Source organism: Parasteatoda tepidariorum, chromosome 9, assembly GCF_982258835.1.
Source record: "Parasteatoda tepidariorum strain Cologne lab strain chromosome 9, Ptep-v5.0, whole genome shotgun sequence".
Taxonomy (NCBI): Eukaryota; Metazoa; Arthropoda; class Arachnida; order Araneae; family Theridiidae; genus Parasteatoda; species Parasteatoda tepidariorum.
In genome coordinates this window covers 103,597,946-103,617,909 of record NC_141763.1, presented here as the reverse complement: position 1 = coordinate 103,617,909, position 19,964 = coordinate 103,597,946, and the positions used below count along the sequence as shown (strand labels likewise).

Sequence of the window (19,964 nt, the reverse complement as noted above, 5' to 3'; positions counted from 1 at the left end):
ATACTACAATGAATAAAGTTTAAGGCTACACTAATTAATTATTGGAAAATGTTAATATATTACAAAAATCAAATTTTCCATGGTCCAATAGGCAGCAAATTTGACTCAAAACTGCTAGCACCTGCCGTGGCATTGATTCCACAAGGTGCTGATAGTTAGTCTGAGGTATCTGGTACCAAGCGCCCACCAACTTGTCCTGCAATTCCCTCGAGGGGGTAGCGTGGTAGCACGAATTCGATTTTCCAAGTAGGACCACAAATGCTCTATTGGATTAAGGTCAGGTGAATTTGGGGGCCTAGACATGACTTGAAAGTCACTGGAATGCTCCTCGAATCAATCCATAACGATTAGACCCTCATGACATGGTGCATTATCCTGTTGGTAAACACCATCCCCTGCTGGAAAAACTGTTGCCATGACTGGGTGAACCTGGTCTGCAACTATGTTCAAGTAGCTTACAGACGTCAGGGATTGTTCTATGAGGATTGTGGGTCCTAATGTGCCCCATGAAAACATTGTTCCTGGGCGAGAAACCATGTAACCTGGACGAGCCCATTGTTATAGATGGAGGGTGGTCATAATGTAATGGCTCTTCGGTGTACATATATGCTATTTTTAAAAATTATTTTATACTATTTAAGCTATAAGCACTATTTTACATCTTTTTCTTCTTAGCAAATTTTTCTAAACTGCTAGAGCAGTCTCTCAATTTTTAAGACATTTTAACTTTTACTCCAAGTCAGTAAATTTTTGTTTTGCCTCCTTTGATCTCAAACTCATTTTCAATTGCATTTTTATTTTTTAGCGACATAGACGGATTATAAAGAGTAATTTTTGTCTTAGGATAATTACTCGTTATTTTGAAATATCGCATTTATCATCGTAAGGGAATGCGCTCTGAAGAGAATCTTTCCGTGTTCCAGTTAAAAAAAATTTCTATGTATAAAAATTTTATAATTCTTCTTTGCTCATATATATATATATATATATATATATATATATAGTTCAAAATGAAGAATAAAACAAAGAAAAATTAAAGACAAATGAAAAAAAGGGGGGGGGGAATAATAAGTAAAAAATAACAAACAACAGCTTATATAAAATATATATATAATATAAAAAAAAAAGAAATTTCATTTAAAAAACCGGAAAAATAAAACCGAAAAAAAAAGATATAAACTTTTCTTCAGCCCACACGATTATATCCGTAAAACAGAGTGCTTTCTGATATTGTATCAATACAGCCAAAGCAAAATATATTAATACAATAGTGTGAGGAGCACTCAAAATTTTTTTTATAAAAATAACAACAAATAAAAAAGATCACAAAAAGTAAAAAGTAAAAAAGCATCTAAAAACAGAAAATAAAATAAAAAAACATTTAAATGGGACTATAAAGCGAGTAGCAAAATCAGATCAACTTACAAGGACAGAAAATATTTCAAGAATGATTTAAAAATGTTTTCGCAGAAAGATTGCCAGATTACAAAATATGAAAACAAAAGCGCAAATTGAGTGTAACAAGAGGGTTTTAAAGTGTCGTTCTTACTGCACTGCTGAAGTGATTTGTTATTCTGAGCTTTGATTTGTTAGTTACCAAGGATGGGCCCGAAATGGATGTGCGCAAGGTAATATTATACTGGATAATTTTAAAAATTGATCATAAATAGTTTTAAAAGATAGATGTTTATTTAAGAAAGAATATAAAAAAAAAATAAAAAAGAAAAGAGAAAGATAAATTGCCTGTTTTGCAAATAATTTTAGTCGCGGATTTGCACAATATGGATTAGCACATAGAAAAATTATTTAAATTATTAAAGAAAAAATTTTTCAATAGATAATTTTAACACGGATTTATATATATATATATATATATATATATATATATATATTCCTTACCAAAAGTGCATTTTGGAAATGGAGCAGCTCTTGCGATGGCTCGGCAGGTCACGTTGTATTGTCCATAGAATGGATCATCAGGTGGTATGGTTTCAACCACACAAAATGGATCACCTTTCTTTGATGGATCACAGCAACTGGGTGGCACACCGTTTTCTGTAAAATAAATTTTAATATAATATTGCAATGATGTTGGTATTTATTGGCAATATAAAGTTATCTCTCTGAATGACTTTTATTCAAATGGTTGCATTCTTACGAATAAAGAACAGAAATCTGGAAAATAAGGTCTCATTTGTTTAGTCAGGAGATCGACCGTAAGCTAGGAAACCTTAAGGCTCAACTTTTGTGTTTTTGGTTATAAATCTGAAACTAAACGTGCGATTCTAAAAATTCTTGTACCTACTTTTGAAACTCGTTTCTCCAAAGATCATTTCATGGAAAGAAAAATAATTTTAACTTATTACTTACTATTTTGTATTATTTTATAATAAATGTAGAAAATAGTTAGAATTTCAATAGTTAATTTAATAAATGTAGAGCAGTTTGCATGCATACAAACTTTTACAATATTTTAAACTATATAATTTTAAGTAATATGAAATAAAATGTGAATTAAATTTGTCAAAAAGTTTTAGATAAATGATAAAATAAAAACCTAAATTTTCGACCGTGTTCCTGTGTTCGACCGTGTACCATATTTTCTAGATTTCACCCACTCCCTATATTTTGATGGTCAAGAACTCAATTTTATTGAAAAAAAAGAGGTATATTAATTCCGAGAAAGTGCGGTTTTTGTTGTCTAGTTCTGTAACTAAATTTTAATAGTTAACTGATGATAGTTAATATCTTTGAAACATGAAGATTGATTTCTAAAAAGTGAAAATCTGATCATTAGAACAAAAGTTATTCACGGTGATATTTTTCTTTTCTTTTTTCAGTATATGCATGTATTATCAATAAAGAGAGTATGAGAATTTTATTTTAACTGTCTAATTTCCAATTTGTTTCCCTTAGGAAAATTTGCCATAGGTTTGCCATAAAAAATGCGTAGGATATTCCTATGGGGCTTTGCCTATGGCACAATTCTGCCATACACTTTTGCCATATACGTATGGCAAAAGTGTATGGCAGAATTTTGCCATAATCCTATGGCATTTTTTTATATGACAAATTTTTGCCATAAAACTAAGATGTGCTACAGCTTATGAAGAAATATTTTTCCATAGGCTATGGTACACCTTTGCCATACAGCTATGGCAACATTTCTCGTTGACATTTTACCATACATCGAAAAATAATTACTTACAAGAATCTTTCGCAATGGATATTAAAAATGCAAATCTTAATAATTGTAGAATAAATATATATCCAGAAAGCTTTTTTTAAAAATTTCTTTGATTAACTTCCCCTGTTTTACTTGCAGAATCCTTTCTGATTGCTGTTCTTATTCAAATAAATTTTAAACGGTTAGTACTAACCGTTAGAAAATGGGTCCGGTGGTCGGAGCGAGTGTGGAAAATATTGGTTATGTTGATTAGGGACAAAATATATTGAGTACAGGCAACCAATATTTGTTAAAGCTGTAAAAAACAAGAAAATAGAAAGTGGGTCTGGAGGTCGGAGCGAGTATAAAATAAGTTTATTTGATTGATTAGTATCATAATTAGTTAGATAAGCGTCAGATGTTTGAGGAACCTAAAAGAAAGCGAAAACAATGGTCCGATGGTCGAAGCGAGTATGAAAATTTTTCAAATTTTGATATGTGATACTAAGTTAAAAATTAAACAGTCTACTAAAACAATAGAGTACTATGAAAATTCAAAAGATAAAGAGTGGGGCCGGTGGTCGAAGCGAAATTAGTTTAAAATAGACCAAACGGGACAAAAGCCGAATATGTAACGATGCAACCAGTGATGGCATGTGAACAAAATTTTATCTATAAAAAAGATGGTATTAGACTATGAAAAGCTAAGAATAGAAAACAGGCTTAATTAGTTGATCCCCTACTAGTGAGGGATATAAAACTCGAAATTTATGTTGAGTTGTGTTAAGCACAGTTAGAAAAGAGAACGCACTATAGAAACATTGGTAAATACAAAACATGTTTAAGACAGGATTAAAATTGGTAAAATTAATAATTGCTATTGACAAATTGACACTTGGTCAGGGATAGTAAATAAAAATTAATTGGGTATAGGGAATCGCTATGACGAAAAAGTTGTAAACTTAAGGAAAGATTAAATTGTTAAAAGCATTTTTGGTAACAGCGGCAGATGATTTTTTGACCAGGGACTGTCCCGTTGATGATATTCAAGCAAAACAATTGTCAACCAGTCTACAGCAAATCTAGTAAGTAATCCAGCAAATCTAGTTAAATGATGACCCTAAGCTATGTATAAATATGTAACAGAACATTGTACAAATATATGTGGATACTTAAGAAATGTTAGTTGTAAGATAGTAAAACACAGAGACATGATAAAAAAAACAATTTAATGGCTATCAAAAATTAAACACAAAATAAAAACATAAAACCCTAACATATGTAAGATATAGTAAAAAGGCATTGCAAGAACCTAAGTGGAATTAAAATAAAAAACTAATGAGAATGGAAACACTGACTTTGATATTGATATATGACAGCAATAAAATGAAATTGTCACCGAACAAGTTAGAAGAATTAAAAAATTTTAATTATTAAAGAAATGATGGATCTGGCTTGATGATTAAGCACTTAACTGCGTTTTTCATCATGAAGATTGTTTATAAATTACTAAGGGGAATAGAACACCATTAATAATGGAAAAGTGATGTGACTTTAAAAATTTATATAAAATCAGGGGGAGGGGATAAAATAAAAAGTAAGATGTCGTTTAATCAGAAACAGTTGGGAGAAAGAAATATAAAAATTTGAAAAAATATATACAGTAAGATATTAATTAAAGTGTACAAAGTCAGCGTTAACAAGTGGTAAAATTTAACATTGCGAAAACCTATACCCAATCGCGACATATTTTGAAAAGATACAGGCAATAAATGTACCAGACCACCGGAAATTAAAAACTTAATAAATTCAGATAGATAATCGCATAGGCGTTTACAATAAAATGTTTTTGACCAAAAATGAGATCGAAAAAATATTAAAATAAGTAGCCAAAGTTAGCGAAAGATTCCACTTGTAGTGGATGACACGTTAATATGGTGGTCTGATACTCTAAGCCTAGATCAATGGAACATCGAATTTCAAACACTCAAAAATTGGAAAATTGGCCACCCGGAGGCCGGAACAGACTCACCAGGAATGCCTTGTGGGATTACATGTTGAATTGATTAACTTCGGGATGAAAAAATGGACATTTCCTTCTTTTAGAAGATGTTTTTGAGGACTTCATAGGAGTTGTTTCGTTGGTAGGGATCTAGATCAGCTTTTCCCTATTATATACTGTCATACAAATCTTTATGGTTACTATTGGCCTATGGTATACCGCCATACGAATTTCTATGGTTGCCATAGGAGAATGGTGACGTGCCATATAAGTGCCATACATGTCTCTATGGTTACCAGTGGCCTATGGTATCTTGCTATACAAATTTCTATGGTAACCATAGGTGTATGGTATCTTGCCATACAAATTTCTATGGTAGCCATAGGCTTATGGGGTTGTGCCAAGCAAATCTCTATGGTAACCATAGGCGTATGGTATCTTGCCATGCAAATTTCTATGGTAGCCATAGGTTGCCGTAGATTACCATAGGTTTCTCTATGGCAAATTTTCCTAAGGATTTCTTCTAAAAATCCGAAAATCTACTTTTCAGTGTTTCTTTTTAACAATTTTTCATTATAAAGAGTAAATTAATAACTATTTCAGCACATTTAAAAAAAATTATGCAAAAGCAAGTAGATTTTTATAAAATAACATGACACGTAAAAGCGTGTTTTATTGTAGAAGGAAAAGCCATCAAATTACATTTATAAGAGAGACTGACTAGGACATCTATCTATTATATATAATTCTCTTACGTGGCTCCCAAATTTTGGCTGTATTTCTTTTCCGCAGGTGGCAACGTTTGCTTTGTTTTGAAAACACCAAAGCATTCTGATTTTTAATGATGTGTTTCTGATCTAATATATATAATTCTCTTACGTGGCTCCCAAATTTTGGCTGAAGTATTTTGTACAACTAAATAAAATTCTTTTCACAACAGTTAAATATTTACTTTATTTTCTTCATTCATAGAGAAAACAGTCGGCAAAGAATTCTGTTAGGTTAAAAAACATTTCGCTAAAAAAATAACGAATTCTAAAAGAAATAAAAATAAACAACATAAAAAATAAAAATGCTGTTGCCAGCCATAGAATTTTTTGAAAGGTAACTTAGCAACATAAATCATAATGACACAGAAGCGCAACTAGATCAAAATTATGATACCTGAGCGCTTGACGTAACAAATCCTTCAATTCTAAAAGTGTTGTATCGCCAAATGCCCAAATTAACAATTGTGTTCTTAAAGAAATTCTATAAAAAGTTTTAAATAAACAACCTACTTCTACAACTGCTTCTTGAAGAACTTGGCTCATTGATTAAAAATATTGTTTTAATTTTACAGTACTAACTTTACCTCTACTTTCATTATTGCTATGACCCTCTTTCATTACATTTTACAACTTATGCTAAATTTGAGGACTTTAAGTTGTTTTGTGGTTGAATACCGACATTTAGAACTGTGCACATAAAAAAAATATATTTAGAGGTTAAGAGTTGCCTCAGAAAAATTTGAATTGTTGACATTGAACTTAACAATGGAAACAATCGTTTTTGTGAAAAATTGAATTGTATTGTTGACATCAAAATTAAAAATATTGTGCTTCAACTTAACAATACTACCTTAATTTATACTTTAGAATTGCCTCGGAGAAATTTGAATTGTTAGCAATGACTTAAACAAAAAGTTTTATTTTAACTGACAAATACTATATTATAATTTTAACTTTTTCTATGACTATACTCATTTTCTTGCTCTTTTCTTTGTTTTTTATACATTGTATTTTTTTGTGATAAAATAAAAAACTGTTCTGCTTCTGAAAACTGATGAAAACACAAAATGATGGGCTTCATCAACAATCAAAAATATATGCATTTATTTTACAAATTCCATATTATTAAGGTGGCGCCCTTCAGAGAATTAAAAATACAAAACTATCTTTATCAAAGCCGATGCTTTACATCCGACTTTCAGTGGCAGACTACTATTTCATATTGCTTTACAACACATGGCTTTAGCCCTCTGGTGGGAAAGACTTTAAAACAAAACTTACAACAGTTACTTTTCTCAACAACTGAAATTTAGAATTGTGTGATTAAGAAAAATATGTGAACTGTTTGCATTTTCAAATTAATATTGAAATGTACAGGTTTAGAATTTTCTACAGTGAAAAGTTTTCAGAACTTCAGTACTCAAAAAAGTATACAAAAACTAGACGTTAAGAACGTATCCAATGAGCGAGTAAAGCGAGCATTGGATTGCGAAGCAATCCGAAATGATCTGTGAAAGCAGTTCCGGGGGTTGGTGAGCGCCAGCGAGCAGGGGGGCGAAGCCTCCTAGTTATATGATATTACTCTCTATTAATCTGAGAACTTTTTGAAATGATATTTAAACAGCTCTAAAAGATAACATTTGTAATCGAACATTTCCTTTCCATTTTTAATTTTTGATAGAAAAATAAAATTTTCTAGTCTACGACAACTTATTAATATTTATAACACATAAATTCGCTAATGAAAATTTTCACTAAGAATAGGGTCTCCATGTGCATTAGATCTATTGTTAATTACTGCTTGTCGTAATTTTACTACTACTGAGTAACTGGAAATAGACGAATTGTTGCAATGATGTTTTCACTCACTGTTTACAGTGAAACCTGTCAAATTTACCGAACGCTTAAGTTCAACTCTTTTAATGAGTTTTAAATTAAGTACCAAATCTATCCTTTTTAATAGAAGAACTACTTATAAGATGAACTAAGTATCTATCTTAAATGTTAACAACTGGAATAAGCACAATATGTCTTAGGACTCTAAATTTTCTGTAAGTTTAGCTATAGATAATGAAAAACTTTCTAGGAAATTTTCTCTATATATTTTAATGCTATATATTAGAATTTCATTGAATTGCTAAAATAATATCAAGAGCCAACATAAACCACCTTACGAGTTAAAATTATAGGAAAACTATTGATAGGGAGATTTTGCGCTGGTTTATGGTTCCTACTAACTATAACGTTAACGCTATTTGGACTTTATAGCGCTCGCGTGAAATTATCTATTCTAATTACTATGTTTCTAAAGGGTAAAAAATGAAGTTAGTGTCACGCTTAACGTAAAACAAACACTTTGCAAAAGCTTTTCATTCACCTTTACGTTATTTTTATACACGTTAGAGTAACTTTATATAAGAAAAAATTAACTCCTCCCCCTCTTTAAGTTGACCTCCTGTCTAAGTGAACCACTAAAGCTATGCACCGTAAGAGGTCAAGTTTAACTCAGATTCCATGTTTTAACTATATGTCCTCTTGGTCACTTTTATTTCTGTCTTACAATTGAAAAAGCAATTTGAGCGACAACAGCAACAACAAAAAAAAAAAAATAAAATAAAATAAAAATCAAAATTGAGATTTTTATATATTTGGCATCTTTGTAGGGTAAGTTACACAAATCAAAAATAATTTTTTTTACAAAAATAAATTTTGTTTTGTTTTATAATCTTTTTGACATTCTATTATAATGTTCATAGCATTAGCAACAGAAGGAAAATAGTTGTCAAGCCAATTTTGAATCAATAGTGAAGCACTTTCGTTGTTTTTTCGATTCGCTGCAGACTTTACTCCTTCTAAAACAAGATAAAAACGAAACTACGAAAAAAGAGAGAAAAAAAATGTTTTTTTTTCTCGCTTTTCTGTCTTACCTTTAAGCCCTGTTTTTTAGATTTTTTTTTAACTTTACTTATACTTATTTATTTTTACTGCAAAAGATGAGTCGTTCTCGATTGAAGTACGCCATTGGCATGTTTTTTACCTGCTCATTAAGATTTTATTTCACGAAATTCATTAAAATCATATCATTCATTAGTCAAAAAGAAACATTTTAGCTGGAAAAAGATGAAAAATGATAAAGACCTGTCATCGCTGGAGTTAAAGTCATGTCATGAGTGATGAATTGTCCAAAGAAGGTGAAGAGAGCAGACACTAAAGTAGACGAATTACTGATATTTCTCACAGACAGAGATATGCGTCTGCTCAATGGCAAATCCTTACCATTTACTGATTTCCGAATTCCATTGGTCCCTGTAATGCGAATCATGTTAGTTTTTCTCCATCCTTAGAGTATTAACACATGTAAATTTTGATATTATTACATAATAATAATATCAAAATCATTAAAATACTATTACCTTAACACTAGATTGCCTAAGGAAGTCATTTTGAATGCTTTTTAATTTCAATTAGAAAAACAATGATGTATATAATGACGCAATTTCTTAGAAATTTGTGACTGTTTGCACAATATATAATTTTTTTATTATTAATATTTTCTAATAAGTTGTTATATAACTGTAAATAATATAAAAAATATTAATTTTAAACAAATTTCTTCATTCTTTCACAATCCAGTCCACTGGTCTTGCATCAGAGAGGTGCTGGATTTGAATCCCGGAAATGGCATGGATGTTTTGTCATTCTCTGTACTATCTGTCCTTATTGTGGGAGCAACGTTGGCCCACCTAATAGGCTGCCCCTGAAAGAGTGGCCAACAAATCTGCCCTACAGATGCCTGTATGACCTAGGTCATTATTCAGGTGGGCATTGGGAAAAACAAAACAATCATTTTGTCTGCTTTTTAGGCAATATAGGTTCAGTCTTTCTAGTTAGTGTAGGAGAAGCGTGCAGATCGTAAAAAGGCAAATATTAAAAAAAGGGCAATTAATAAAAATTGTGCAATTATTAAGAAAATTTACGGATCATTAATTTTAACTGATTTCTCAAAAAGGAAATAACGTGTGAATTAGATTACCAACCATCTGTGATAGGTTTTTTTTACGAGTACTGGTTAGCATTGTGTGCTCGTGATGATATATTCAAGATAAGGATTCTTTTTAATAAATTTTATTTTTCATGCACTAGATCCAATCTTGTCAAAAAATTTTTGGTATAAAAGGACTGAAACAAATGGAAGTTCTGCAGAGCTCTTACGGGTCTTTCGAACTTCAATGGTGAGGATTTTAAAACGTTTACACAGCTGACGATTCTTTTCGATTTTGCGGAAGAATTTATTTTATATCGTAAGTGACAGAAAAAACTTTTTTCCTTTTTGTTCCGTTTTTGCACAGATAAATTACTTCCAAATGATATTAACCGCTACTTGCATATAGACAAATTAAACTAACATCTATATTCGCGATCGCAACGCTCGAGTACGCCGTCTAGCGGGAGCCTGTAAATATCAGACATTAATTTATCACGTTTTCATTTAGTTCCATCAAAGTCATTGACTGAATCAGACGCCATTTTTTAGCAGCAAATAAGAAACAAAATTTCCCTAAGGAAAAGGCCGAAGAACTTGAAAAAAATCTCCAGAATATTAGTAAATCTTTCAGGAACAGAACACGCCAAACATTTGAAGAAAAATTCCTCAATAATTTTTAATTTCTATTATCAACAAACTTGCAACTGATGACTTCCGATTTCGGATACTGTTACAGATGTGTGTATTAAGGTAAAATGCATTTCTTCTGTCTTCAATTCATAACGAATTAAAGTGAAGTCAACATCGCTTTCATCATTCCAGTGAATAAATATGAATTCAGAAGATACAGAATTGTAATAGTTATAGCATATTCTTCTTCGTTATAGAATAGTATATATTTCTGTATTCATATAATTCGGAAAACAACAATAAAAAATTATCCAAGTTACTTGAAATAGTGCCATTTGTGCTGATTCTTAATTAATTTTAATCATTTTCTTGGTAAGTATTTTTTAGTTTTGAAAGAATAAGTTCTACTAGAATTCAGCTATTCTGTTTTTAGCTACATATTCAAATTCGCATCAATTATAAAATTTTGCTGTGTAATAAGTTATCTAAAAGTAATGAAGGGATAAACTATGTATCTATTATTTGAGAATAAAGTTTTCAAACAAGGAACTTATCATCTTGGAATTCTCCGGGAATTATAAATCAGGTAAGTGCAATGATTTTTACAATAAAAAATTTGCTTGTAAATATTTTTTTTTCATTTGATGATGGTTGTCCACAGAATGGTTTTTTACGTCAGATTAAGAACTATAAGAATAATAAAAAAAGAAACAATATGAAAGTTTTTATTTCAATGTAAAGAATTCTTAAAATCGTTTTTTTATCCTAAGAATTCTTTATTTTCCGGTTTTTAGTTTATAATTTTTTGATAAAAATTGTTCTCAAAATACTTTTTTTTGAAAAATTAAATGATATAACATTATGTATACTTCTTGTATATTCCAATGTTTGAAGTAATATGATTCAGAAAAGTATGGAATAAAAATTCGGTACTTACGTATTAACGCCACCGCCGCTACAGATTTGGCGGTTTTTAAGTGCCGCCAATCTACACTTAAAATTTTTGCGACAGTTCATAAAATAAAACACTTTATTTAAAATCAAAATAGTCAATCGGACTTCGGTGGAAAATGAGCCGATATAGAGTTTAGCATAGATTCAAAACAATCATATCGCCAAATGAACTCTGATAAATAAGATTCCAAATGAAATAACATTTCCAAAACGTACGTTTACCAAGATAAAGTTTCATGTTGTAGGAATTGGTACAGTCCGCAAAAAAAAAGAAAACGAATCACCCTGAATAACTTTCGTTCTAATGATTGGATTTTCACGAACTAAGTGTCAATCTTAATGGTTCCTAAGGGTGACCTCAAATATGCTAATTAATTAGTGCTAACTATTAATTAAGTTACGAAATCAGACACAAAAACGTACTTGCTCTGAATAAACATGCATTTTTTTTTTACATATTTGGATTTTTTATCTTCAAAATATAGGGGGTAGCCGCAATCTGGGAAATGTGGTTCCCATAGTTTGGTCAGGAGAGCGATTCAAAGTTCGTACCCCTTAATGTTAATTTCGCTTTTTGCGTTTTCAGTCATACTTTCAAAACTAATGAAGCAATTAAAAAAAAAATTGCACCCACTCATAAAACTCATTTACCCAAAGCTAATTTCATGCAAAAAATAATTTTTAATAATTATTTATTATTTTTTATTATTTAATTAAAGTGCGGATGAAAAAATATTGAATTATAAGGTATGAATTTTTTTATACCATATTAATCTACATATTTTTCAATTGAAAAATCTAAAGTTTCAACTGTTTTTATTTATTAGAAGCTGAGAAAAATTAAAATTAATTATTTTTAAAAAAATAATTTGGCGACAATAGAGAAATAACTGATTGGGGCGATTAATATTAAAATGTGATAAACTTGGGCGGACCTTGACTTCGCGCGCGTAGCGTAAAATTTCATTCATATTTTTTTCGCTAATAATCGTTTGCTAATCTTTTTATTTTTATTTCTTTCACACTATAAAATACGATGTTTCTTTTTTAGTCATTTAATAATTTATTTCCAATTTAGTAAAGAATTTTGAATAAAAAACACTTTATTCAACAAATGTCTAGTTTTAAAAAAGCGTGCTTCTGATAGAATACACCAGATTGTGCTTATTTAAAGTGATTATTTTTTTATTTTTCTTATTTTGTTTTTCAATAACTGATACAATTTCAATAATATACATACGTATGCATAGATTTAGAATAATATATTTATCAATTTCTTGAATATATATTTTATAAGCATTAATAAAAATACGTAGTCAACATTTTTAAGCATCTCTCACAACATCGCAAATTTCTCAACATGTTATAGGGCAAACTAAACAATGAAGGAACACTTAAGCTTAGCTTGCCTTTAAAAAAAATTCATAAAAATTTCAAAATTTGTAATTTTAGCTAAATGATGGCGTCGACATATTTGTTATTAAATGCAAATTATGTAAAAAAAAGTTAGATAAGTTACGTAATATTGTTTTAAGCTTTTGGTGGTTCAAATAGTAAGTAGTAAGATGACCAAGTGAAGGAACAGTTCTTACCAGTGAATAAACACTAAATTTTCCAGTGAATGAACACTTAATTTTGAAAATGTTTGATGCTCGTTAGGAATCCATAGGCCACACAAATGTCTAAAAACAAGATTTTTCTTGGAATTACGACATATAACCATAGTTAATGTGGAAAATATTACTTTTTCAGTCATGGAATGGAAAGTAAAATATGTTTGAATACATAATTTAAAAAAATTTTTTTTCATTTTTTTCTCACAGTTTAATAGTCCGTTCTAAATTATGAATGTTTATCATTGTGTAATCCGATGATGTTTTTATTATTATTATAATTCGATCATTTTTTTGTTTACTCTTTTCCCCATATTTTTTAAGCTTTTTTTTAAAATCTTTTCAAGTATTTTTTTTTCTCTTCGTCATGAGTAATTTATTTCTTTTTCTTTTGATTTAACCTTCCTCTTTTTTCCAAATTTTGGGCCAATGTAAATGTATCTCCGAAATTTCTTTTGATTTTCCAGTTCCATTTCCAGAATTCTTCACTGGATAATAAATGAGAAAAAGGAGTTTCGAAGTTTGAGTAAAACCCATCTCTCATTGACTTATATCTAGTAGTTACTTATAAAACCAATTGTTTTTGCAACTAACAATGCCTCAAGAGGACTTATCTCAAAATCAGTTTTCAAGATACTTTCATTATTAATGTTAGTTGTCTCAGCTTCAGAGCCAAAATTTGATTATACAATTGTTCTTTTTGAAATAAATTCTTCAATATTTAAAAAAGCACAGGCTATTGGATATTTGGGAGATTAAACTTTTCTGTCAATGTTCCTTTAAAAATTTGCAGCATAACTTGTGAGATTTCCTTCTCAAGCTTCTGAAGAAATAGCGCATCGTTACTCTCAAAGCATGTGTTTTGTTGATAAGTTGTCTTGCTCATTAACTCTTGGTGTCTGTTTTGCATGCATTTGTTGCATTCAACGTTTTCTACATGGAATGGAAAAATATCGCATTTCATAAAAGCATTTTAACTTCATCAGTTGATACCTCCAATCTTATTTAAAAATGGATGTAAAACTTTCTAGACATATTGTTTTAAAATTCTTTTGTTTTCAAGATCTAACGAGAGTTTTCCATGAATTAGGTAGAAAACTAAACCAGAAAATTTGTTTTGAGGAACAAAACTTGCTCAGTATGAAATTGATATGAGATTTATACCTATCCAGAAGAAGCAAAATATGGAATTTGATTGCATTTTTAATTAGCCATGGGTAGAAACATTTGCAATACATTTGTAAAATGTTGCTGCGGTCATCGTTTCATTTCATGAATTGCTTTTTCCAATGAAATATAAAGCAGGGACTGATTCTGTAATATCTCAACGAATTCTTCTGCAAGGAAAAACTACCAATGGAGGTACTTTTTCTTTCCTAGGTAATTTAGAATATAAATCCTTATAATTTTTAAGGCCGATGATTTTTCCCGTTTAAGGGCAGTATTCAACTCTTGTTTCATTCGCATTGTAAATGCAATCACTTTATAAAAGGAAGTCAGGGCTACTTCCCTCCTAAAGATTCTTCTGAAGTTCTTAAAACCAGTATTTCGAATATTATTCTCTAAGGGAAGTTTTGCCTTTTGAAATTATCTTCGCATTGCACTGAGTTATCGGTGGATGTCGCCTTAAAAAAAACTTCATCCATTTTTCACCTAGATAATTGTCTTTAAATAGATTTTTCCTACCAGTTCCCGTTAGGACATTAAAGACGGCAATAAGATAATAATTTAGCTAATTATTGGCACAAAATCCTGCGAGGAAATTTTCCATTCAAGCTTTTATTATTATATTTAGTTGTTATATTTAGTTAATAAACATAGTTTATTAAGGTGTCTAAGGTATGATGTAATAACTAATCACTAGATTTATAAAGATAAATAATAAATTAATTATTATTATAATTCTTTAAATAAATTTAGCAATTAAATTTGCATATTTAAATGAAATTGTTATAGGAACTATTCATACGACATTTAACTGAATTTTAGGAGTCCTCTATGTCGCTGAACTACTAATTATCCATGTAAAATCATATTTCACACATACTATTCATTCACTGGGAAATCTATTCTCAGTGAAGGAACATGCCTGTTCCTTCACTGGTTAGAAGTTGTTTTTTTTTATTTCTAACATAATTTTGATTTATAATATGACAAAAGGTACAAGAAAATTAAAATTTTCTCTTATTTTCATTAACTTGAAAAATTCCCAGTAAAGGAACACTTGTTTATTCATTGGTTTTTCATCGTTCGGTAATCCAGTTAATAAACACCCCCTAATCTCAGTACTTGCTTATGTTATGATGCTTAAAATAAATAAAACGCAACTTCAATGACCATATTTTGAATTCTTTTTTTCACAATGAGAAAAAAAAAGCATTATTATATGCAATTAATTGTAGTTTAAACGGATAACAACAAACACTGACCTTATAATTTTGTCAAAGAAACAAGGCGTTGAACAGATACTAACAAATTCAAAACTTTTTCCAGAGAAGACTCAAAGACCAGGTAACTAAATGCATTGTTAGATGACTTCCTATTGTTAGGTAGTAAGCTACTGTTACCAATCAATCTAAATTAAAACGTTTAAAATCTTATTTCTAAGAAATATCTATGAAATGCTCCTTCATTTGTTGGTTTACCCTATATCATCCTAATCTTAAAAGAAATTTCCGGAAGTGTTTCGCAGAACTATTTTACCAACTATTTAATTAAATTTTAACATTTTAAAAATCTTATTCTTTACCATTTTACGTTTATTATTTCTTCATTAATATACTAATAAATGTTTTTAGAACTTTAATTTAGGTTTCCTTTTTAAATTATAGTCAAGTTTTTTTAAAAGAATTATTGTCTGCTAGCTAAGAATAATACCTTGTTAAGAAATTAAAAACATTCAGCTGTTTAAAATTATTTAAGGCAAAACAGCTGATTATTTACTTAACATACTATTTTTTTTGAAAAAAGAATATAAATTATTGATTATCTTTTTTTTTGTTTCTTGTGACTTAGATTATCTAAAATAGTGTTGATGTTTTATAAGTCACTACAAAGAGGATAAAGATACCGAACAGCTGTGGAATACGTAGCCAATTTTTTTAGTGTCTTAAAATATTTCAGTATCTTAAATGTCGTCCTACTATCTTGGTTGTTAAATTAAATTTTTAATTATCTGACCATGTGTGATTCACTAATCATTTCATTACATCTTTTACTCTTTATGATACCAAGTAGATTTTTTTTCTGATAATATACTAAACTATTTTGTTTAATTTTTTACTTTAGCATGATTTCCGAGATATTATTGTAGTATAATTTATTATCAGGAAAATGCCTTATTTTGTTAAGCGGGAAATACTAAAAATTGAAATTTGTAAGGATTCCGCAGCTGTGCCAATTTTAGAGTCATCTGATTTTTAAAAAAAGTGCTATAAAAAATACACAATTTCCGAACTTATTTTAATAAAAAATTTTTTAAAAAAAACGTGGCAAGTAGGCTAACATACTTTTTACAGAAACTGTGAAAACTAATTTTTCCTATATTTCGTCAAAAGAGGATAAGAATGATATTGCTCCAAGGGACCTACTCAATAATTTTGCTATTTCCAGAATGAAATCTGTTTGATCGAAACATATTATTCCTTGAAAATTAAAACGAGGGAAAAATTAACTTTTATTATTTATCTAAGCTTATTCCATTTATTTAATGATAGTGGTATTAAGGTTAAGGATATGCGTTGGAAGCTCCGTTTATTATTATACTATAAATGCATTAAATCATGTAGCTTGAATAATTTATTTTAAGTAAATTATTTAATAATTTTAAGCAAATAAAGGTGTAAAATTAAACTCGATCGAAATACTCCGAAAGTATACCCTGAAATATATGTAGAATAAACTTTGGAATCGATATATAAAAAATACCTTTTCAAACAACGAGTAGGACGGAAAACGAGTAGGACGGAAAAGCTAACTTGTTTAAAAAAGTTGTCCTTGTAACTATTTAATTTCAATTCCTGGTACTAGGGGACATTCCATTTTCACATTCGACTTTTGAAATTTCAATTGTAAACGGAATTTTTTTAAGACCTTAAATTAAAATGTTAAGGCTTGCAGCAAAAAAAAATTTTTTTTTTCTTACTGCATTGATTTTTTTACGAAGTTGTGAGTTATTATTTTTTCAATCTAAGAACCTGTGCCTATAACATATGTAAAACTTATTTTAATATCGAGTGAAATAATTTAATATGTTGTGTCACTAAATGGATAATCCCAAGAAACTGAATCGAAAATATAAAAACTTCATTGATTTAAAAAAAATAATAGATGATAATAAAAATAGACATGTTTTAAGCGTCCAATAATAAAAGTAACAAGTTATCCAAGCCTGACAAGTCTTGAGAATGGGCGATTATATTTGAAATCTCGAAACATGTCGACTTTTACTTCCCTCTTCATATGTTTTGAAGCCATTTGAGTTTTTATCGTCAATTATACTGCTTTACATTTGGATCTTGATCATTATTTTGATAAGGCTTTTACACTCGTTAAAGTAAACATATGCATTTTAATATTTTATCAGGATTCATATGGTCTTTAAAAATGTAAGAACACCAATATTGTAAAAGTTATATTTAACTTAAAAATTAACATTTTGATACCAGATATTTTGAGTCAATGAAATTAAATATTTTATCTTTTAAGTTTTTGTGCCCCCATTTCAGTATCTTAAGGATCTTACGAGCTCTGTTTAAAAAGAGAGCATCAGATATATATAAGAAAACAAAAATAACCATAGTAGCAGTATTTGGTGGTAAATGTAGCTTATCGTAAATGAAGAATATGCTGTGCGACATTTTATGGTGAATTTGCGAACGTATAAGTTTCAGAATGTATCGAAGCATGAGGATGCTATTTGCTAATCATCTTTATCCAAAGGAAACGATGTAACCTAAATATCTAGTAGAATGAAGCGATTTTTTAAACAATGAATCCTACAATATGCAACATATTATTTCAATATCTTATTCTTAAACATAACCTATTTCAATCTTTTTAAAAAGCCACTAAACATTCAGCAATTCCTTGAGTTATAGAAAAAAGAAATATCGTAAATTATAGAAAACGTTGTGAATGTGCGTTAGAATTATTATACAATCTACATTTTATTTCTCAAGCACTTTTTTTTTCTTCAAACTTTCTTGCCTAGAAGACTCGATTAAAGCTGTAAAAATGATTATTCCTAAAATTTTGTATATAGCTATAATAAGTTATGTTCATTTGATTTTAGTATAAAATCCTCGAATAAATATAGTAAAAACAGTGTAATCTAAATAATATCAGATAAAAAGTTCATGTATTTAAATTCTAAAAACTATCATAAATAATTTATAAATCGATTCAAATTTACTTTTCAAAGGAGATTAAAATAATTTTTTTTTTTTGCTTTTTGGACAGAAATCCCCTAAAAAAATTGTTTATTGCCAAGAAACTTCGAGATATTTTCTATTAACAATAAATTAAACCTCTCCGAGCAATCACTGAACATTATTTCAATTTTTTTACTATCAAAACTTGGTTGCGTAGCAACCTAGTAAAACTAAGCACTCCTCTTTTGAATTAGTTAATGGGTTATCTTAAAATATTTATTTGCGCAGGCGACTTTTTTTGGCGGTTTCCTGGACTATCGCCAAATATATAAACCTTTATTGCGGTCCAATTTACCACCCAATTTTTTTTAAATTTTGTCTACCCCCCCCCCTAATTCAAGTGTCTAGATTCCAAATATGTAAAAAAAAAAAATATATGTTTATTCAGAGAAAGTACGTTTTTGTGTCTGATTTCGTAATCTAATTAATAGTTAGCACTAATTAATTAGCATATTTGAGGTCACCCCTAGAAACCATTAAGATTTACACTTAGTTCGTGAAAATCCGATCATTAGAACGAAAGTTATTCAGGGTGATTCGTTTTTTTTTGTGGACTGTACATTTTCGTTTTTTCGGTAAAATATTTCCCTCCTGAAAAAGAAAATTGCATCTTGTTTCGTTTTTGGCGAATCCCAAAGACGAATTTTCGTAGCACTAAAAATGGCGACAAAAAAGAATTGTTTTTTTGTTTTTGTTTCGTCAGTATGTATGTAAATCCAATTGGGTCGTATATGCTGTTGACAATAGAAAGAAGTTTTCTCTTTGAAAGGACTTTATCTTCTGAGAAAAATGCTTGACTACCAGCACAATAGAGTTCATCCGTATACGTATTCCATTTTAGTACAAGTACACTCTGGTCTTTCTGGTCTTGTATTCCATTGAAGGCCCAACATCTTAATTCGAAGGAACCTTTTCTCATTATTTCTATAGCTTGCGATTGCAGTTCTTCCCGTTCTTCGCAGGTATCCACACTCGTGACTAAGTTGTCAACATAAAATCCTTCTTTCAGACGATTGATACTTTTTTCTAGGTTTTTTGTTTGGAATTCCTGAGACTCTAGATGGAAGTTAATTGTTGAGTTCAGAAGAAATGGGCTTGACGAAACACCAAAGACAACACGGCAATGTCTGTAAAATTTCAGCTTAACATGCTCCCTGTCTTCCCACCAAAGGAACCTAACGTAGTCTCTATCTTCGGGAATTAAAGACAGCTTGATGTCTGCAATCACTCCAATGGCACCACAACGGAATTTACTTATTAGATGAGGTATTTGATGTAATAGACTAGGTCCTGTGCTTAGACATTCATTCAAAGAGGCATACCCCAGACGTTTGTATGATGCGTCAAAGACCGGTTTGATCTTAGTAGTAGAGCTTGACAATTTTATAACAGGATGATGTGGTAGGTAATGA

General features: G+C 29.7%; 1 protein-coding gene across 1 annotated transcript in view; it reads right to left on the bottom strand.

The window, feature by feature from the left end:
• The window catches only part of LOC107451827 (peroxidase), a 123,250-nt gene that overhangs the window by 57,739 nt on the left and 45,547 nt on the right, over positions 1-19,964 (bottom strand). Inside the window, exons 5-6 of the mRNA XM_087152542.1 lie at positions 9,077-9,244; positions 1,900-2,055 (exon numbers count right to left, since the gene is read on the bottom strand). Coding sequence (XP_087008668.1) covers positions 1,900-2,055; positions 9,077-9,244 — 324 coding nt within the window. The remainder of the gene's footprint in view (positions 1-1,899; positions 2,056-9,076; positions 9,245-19,964) is intronic.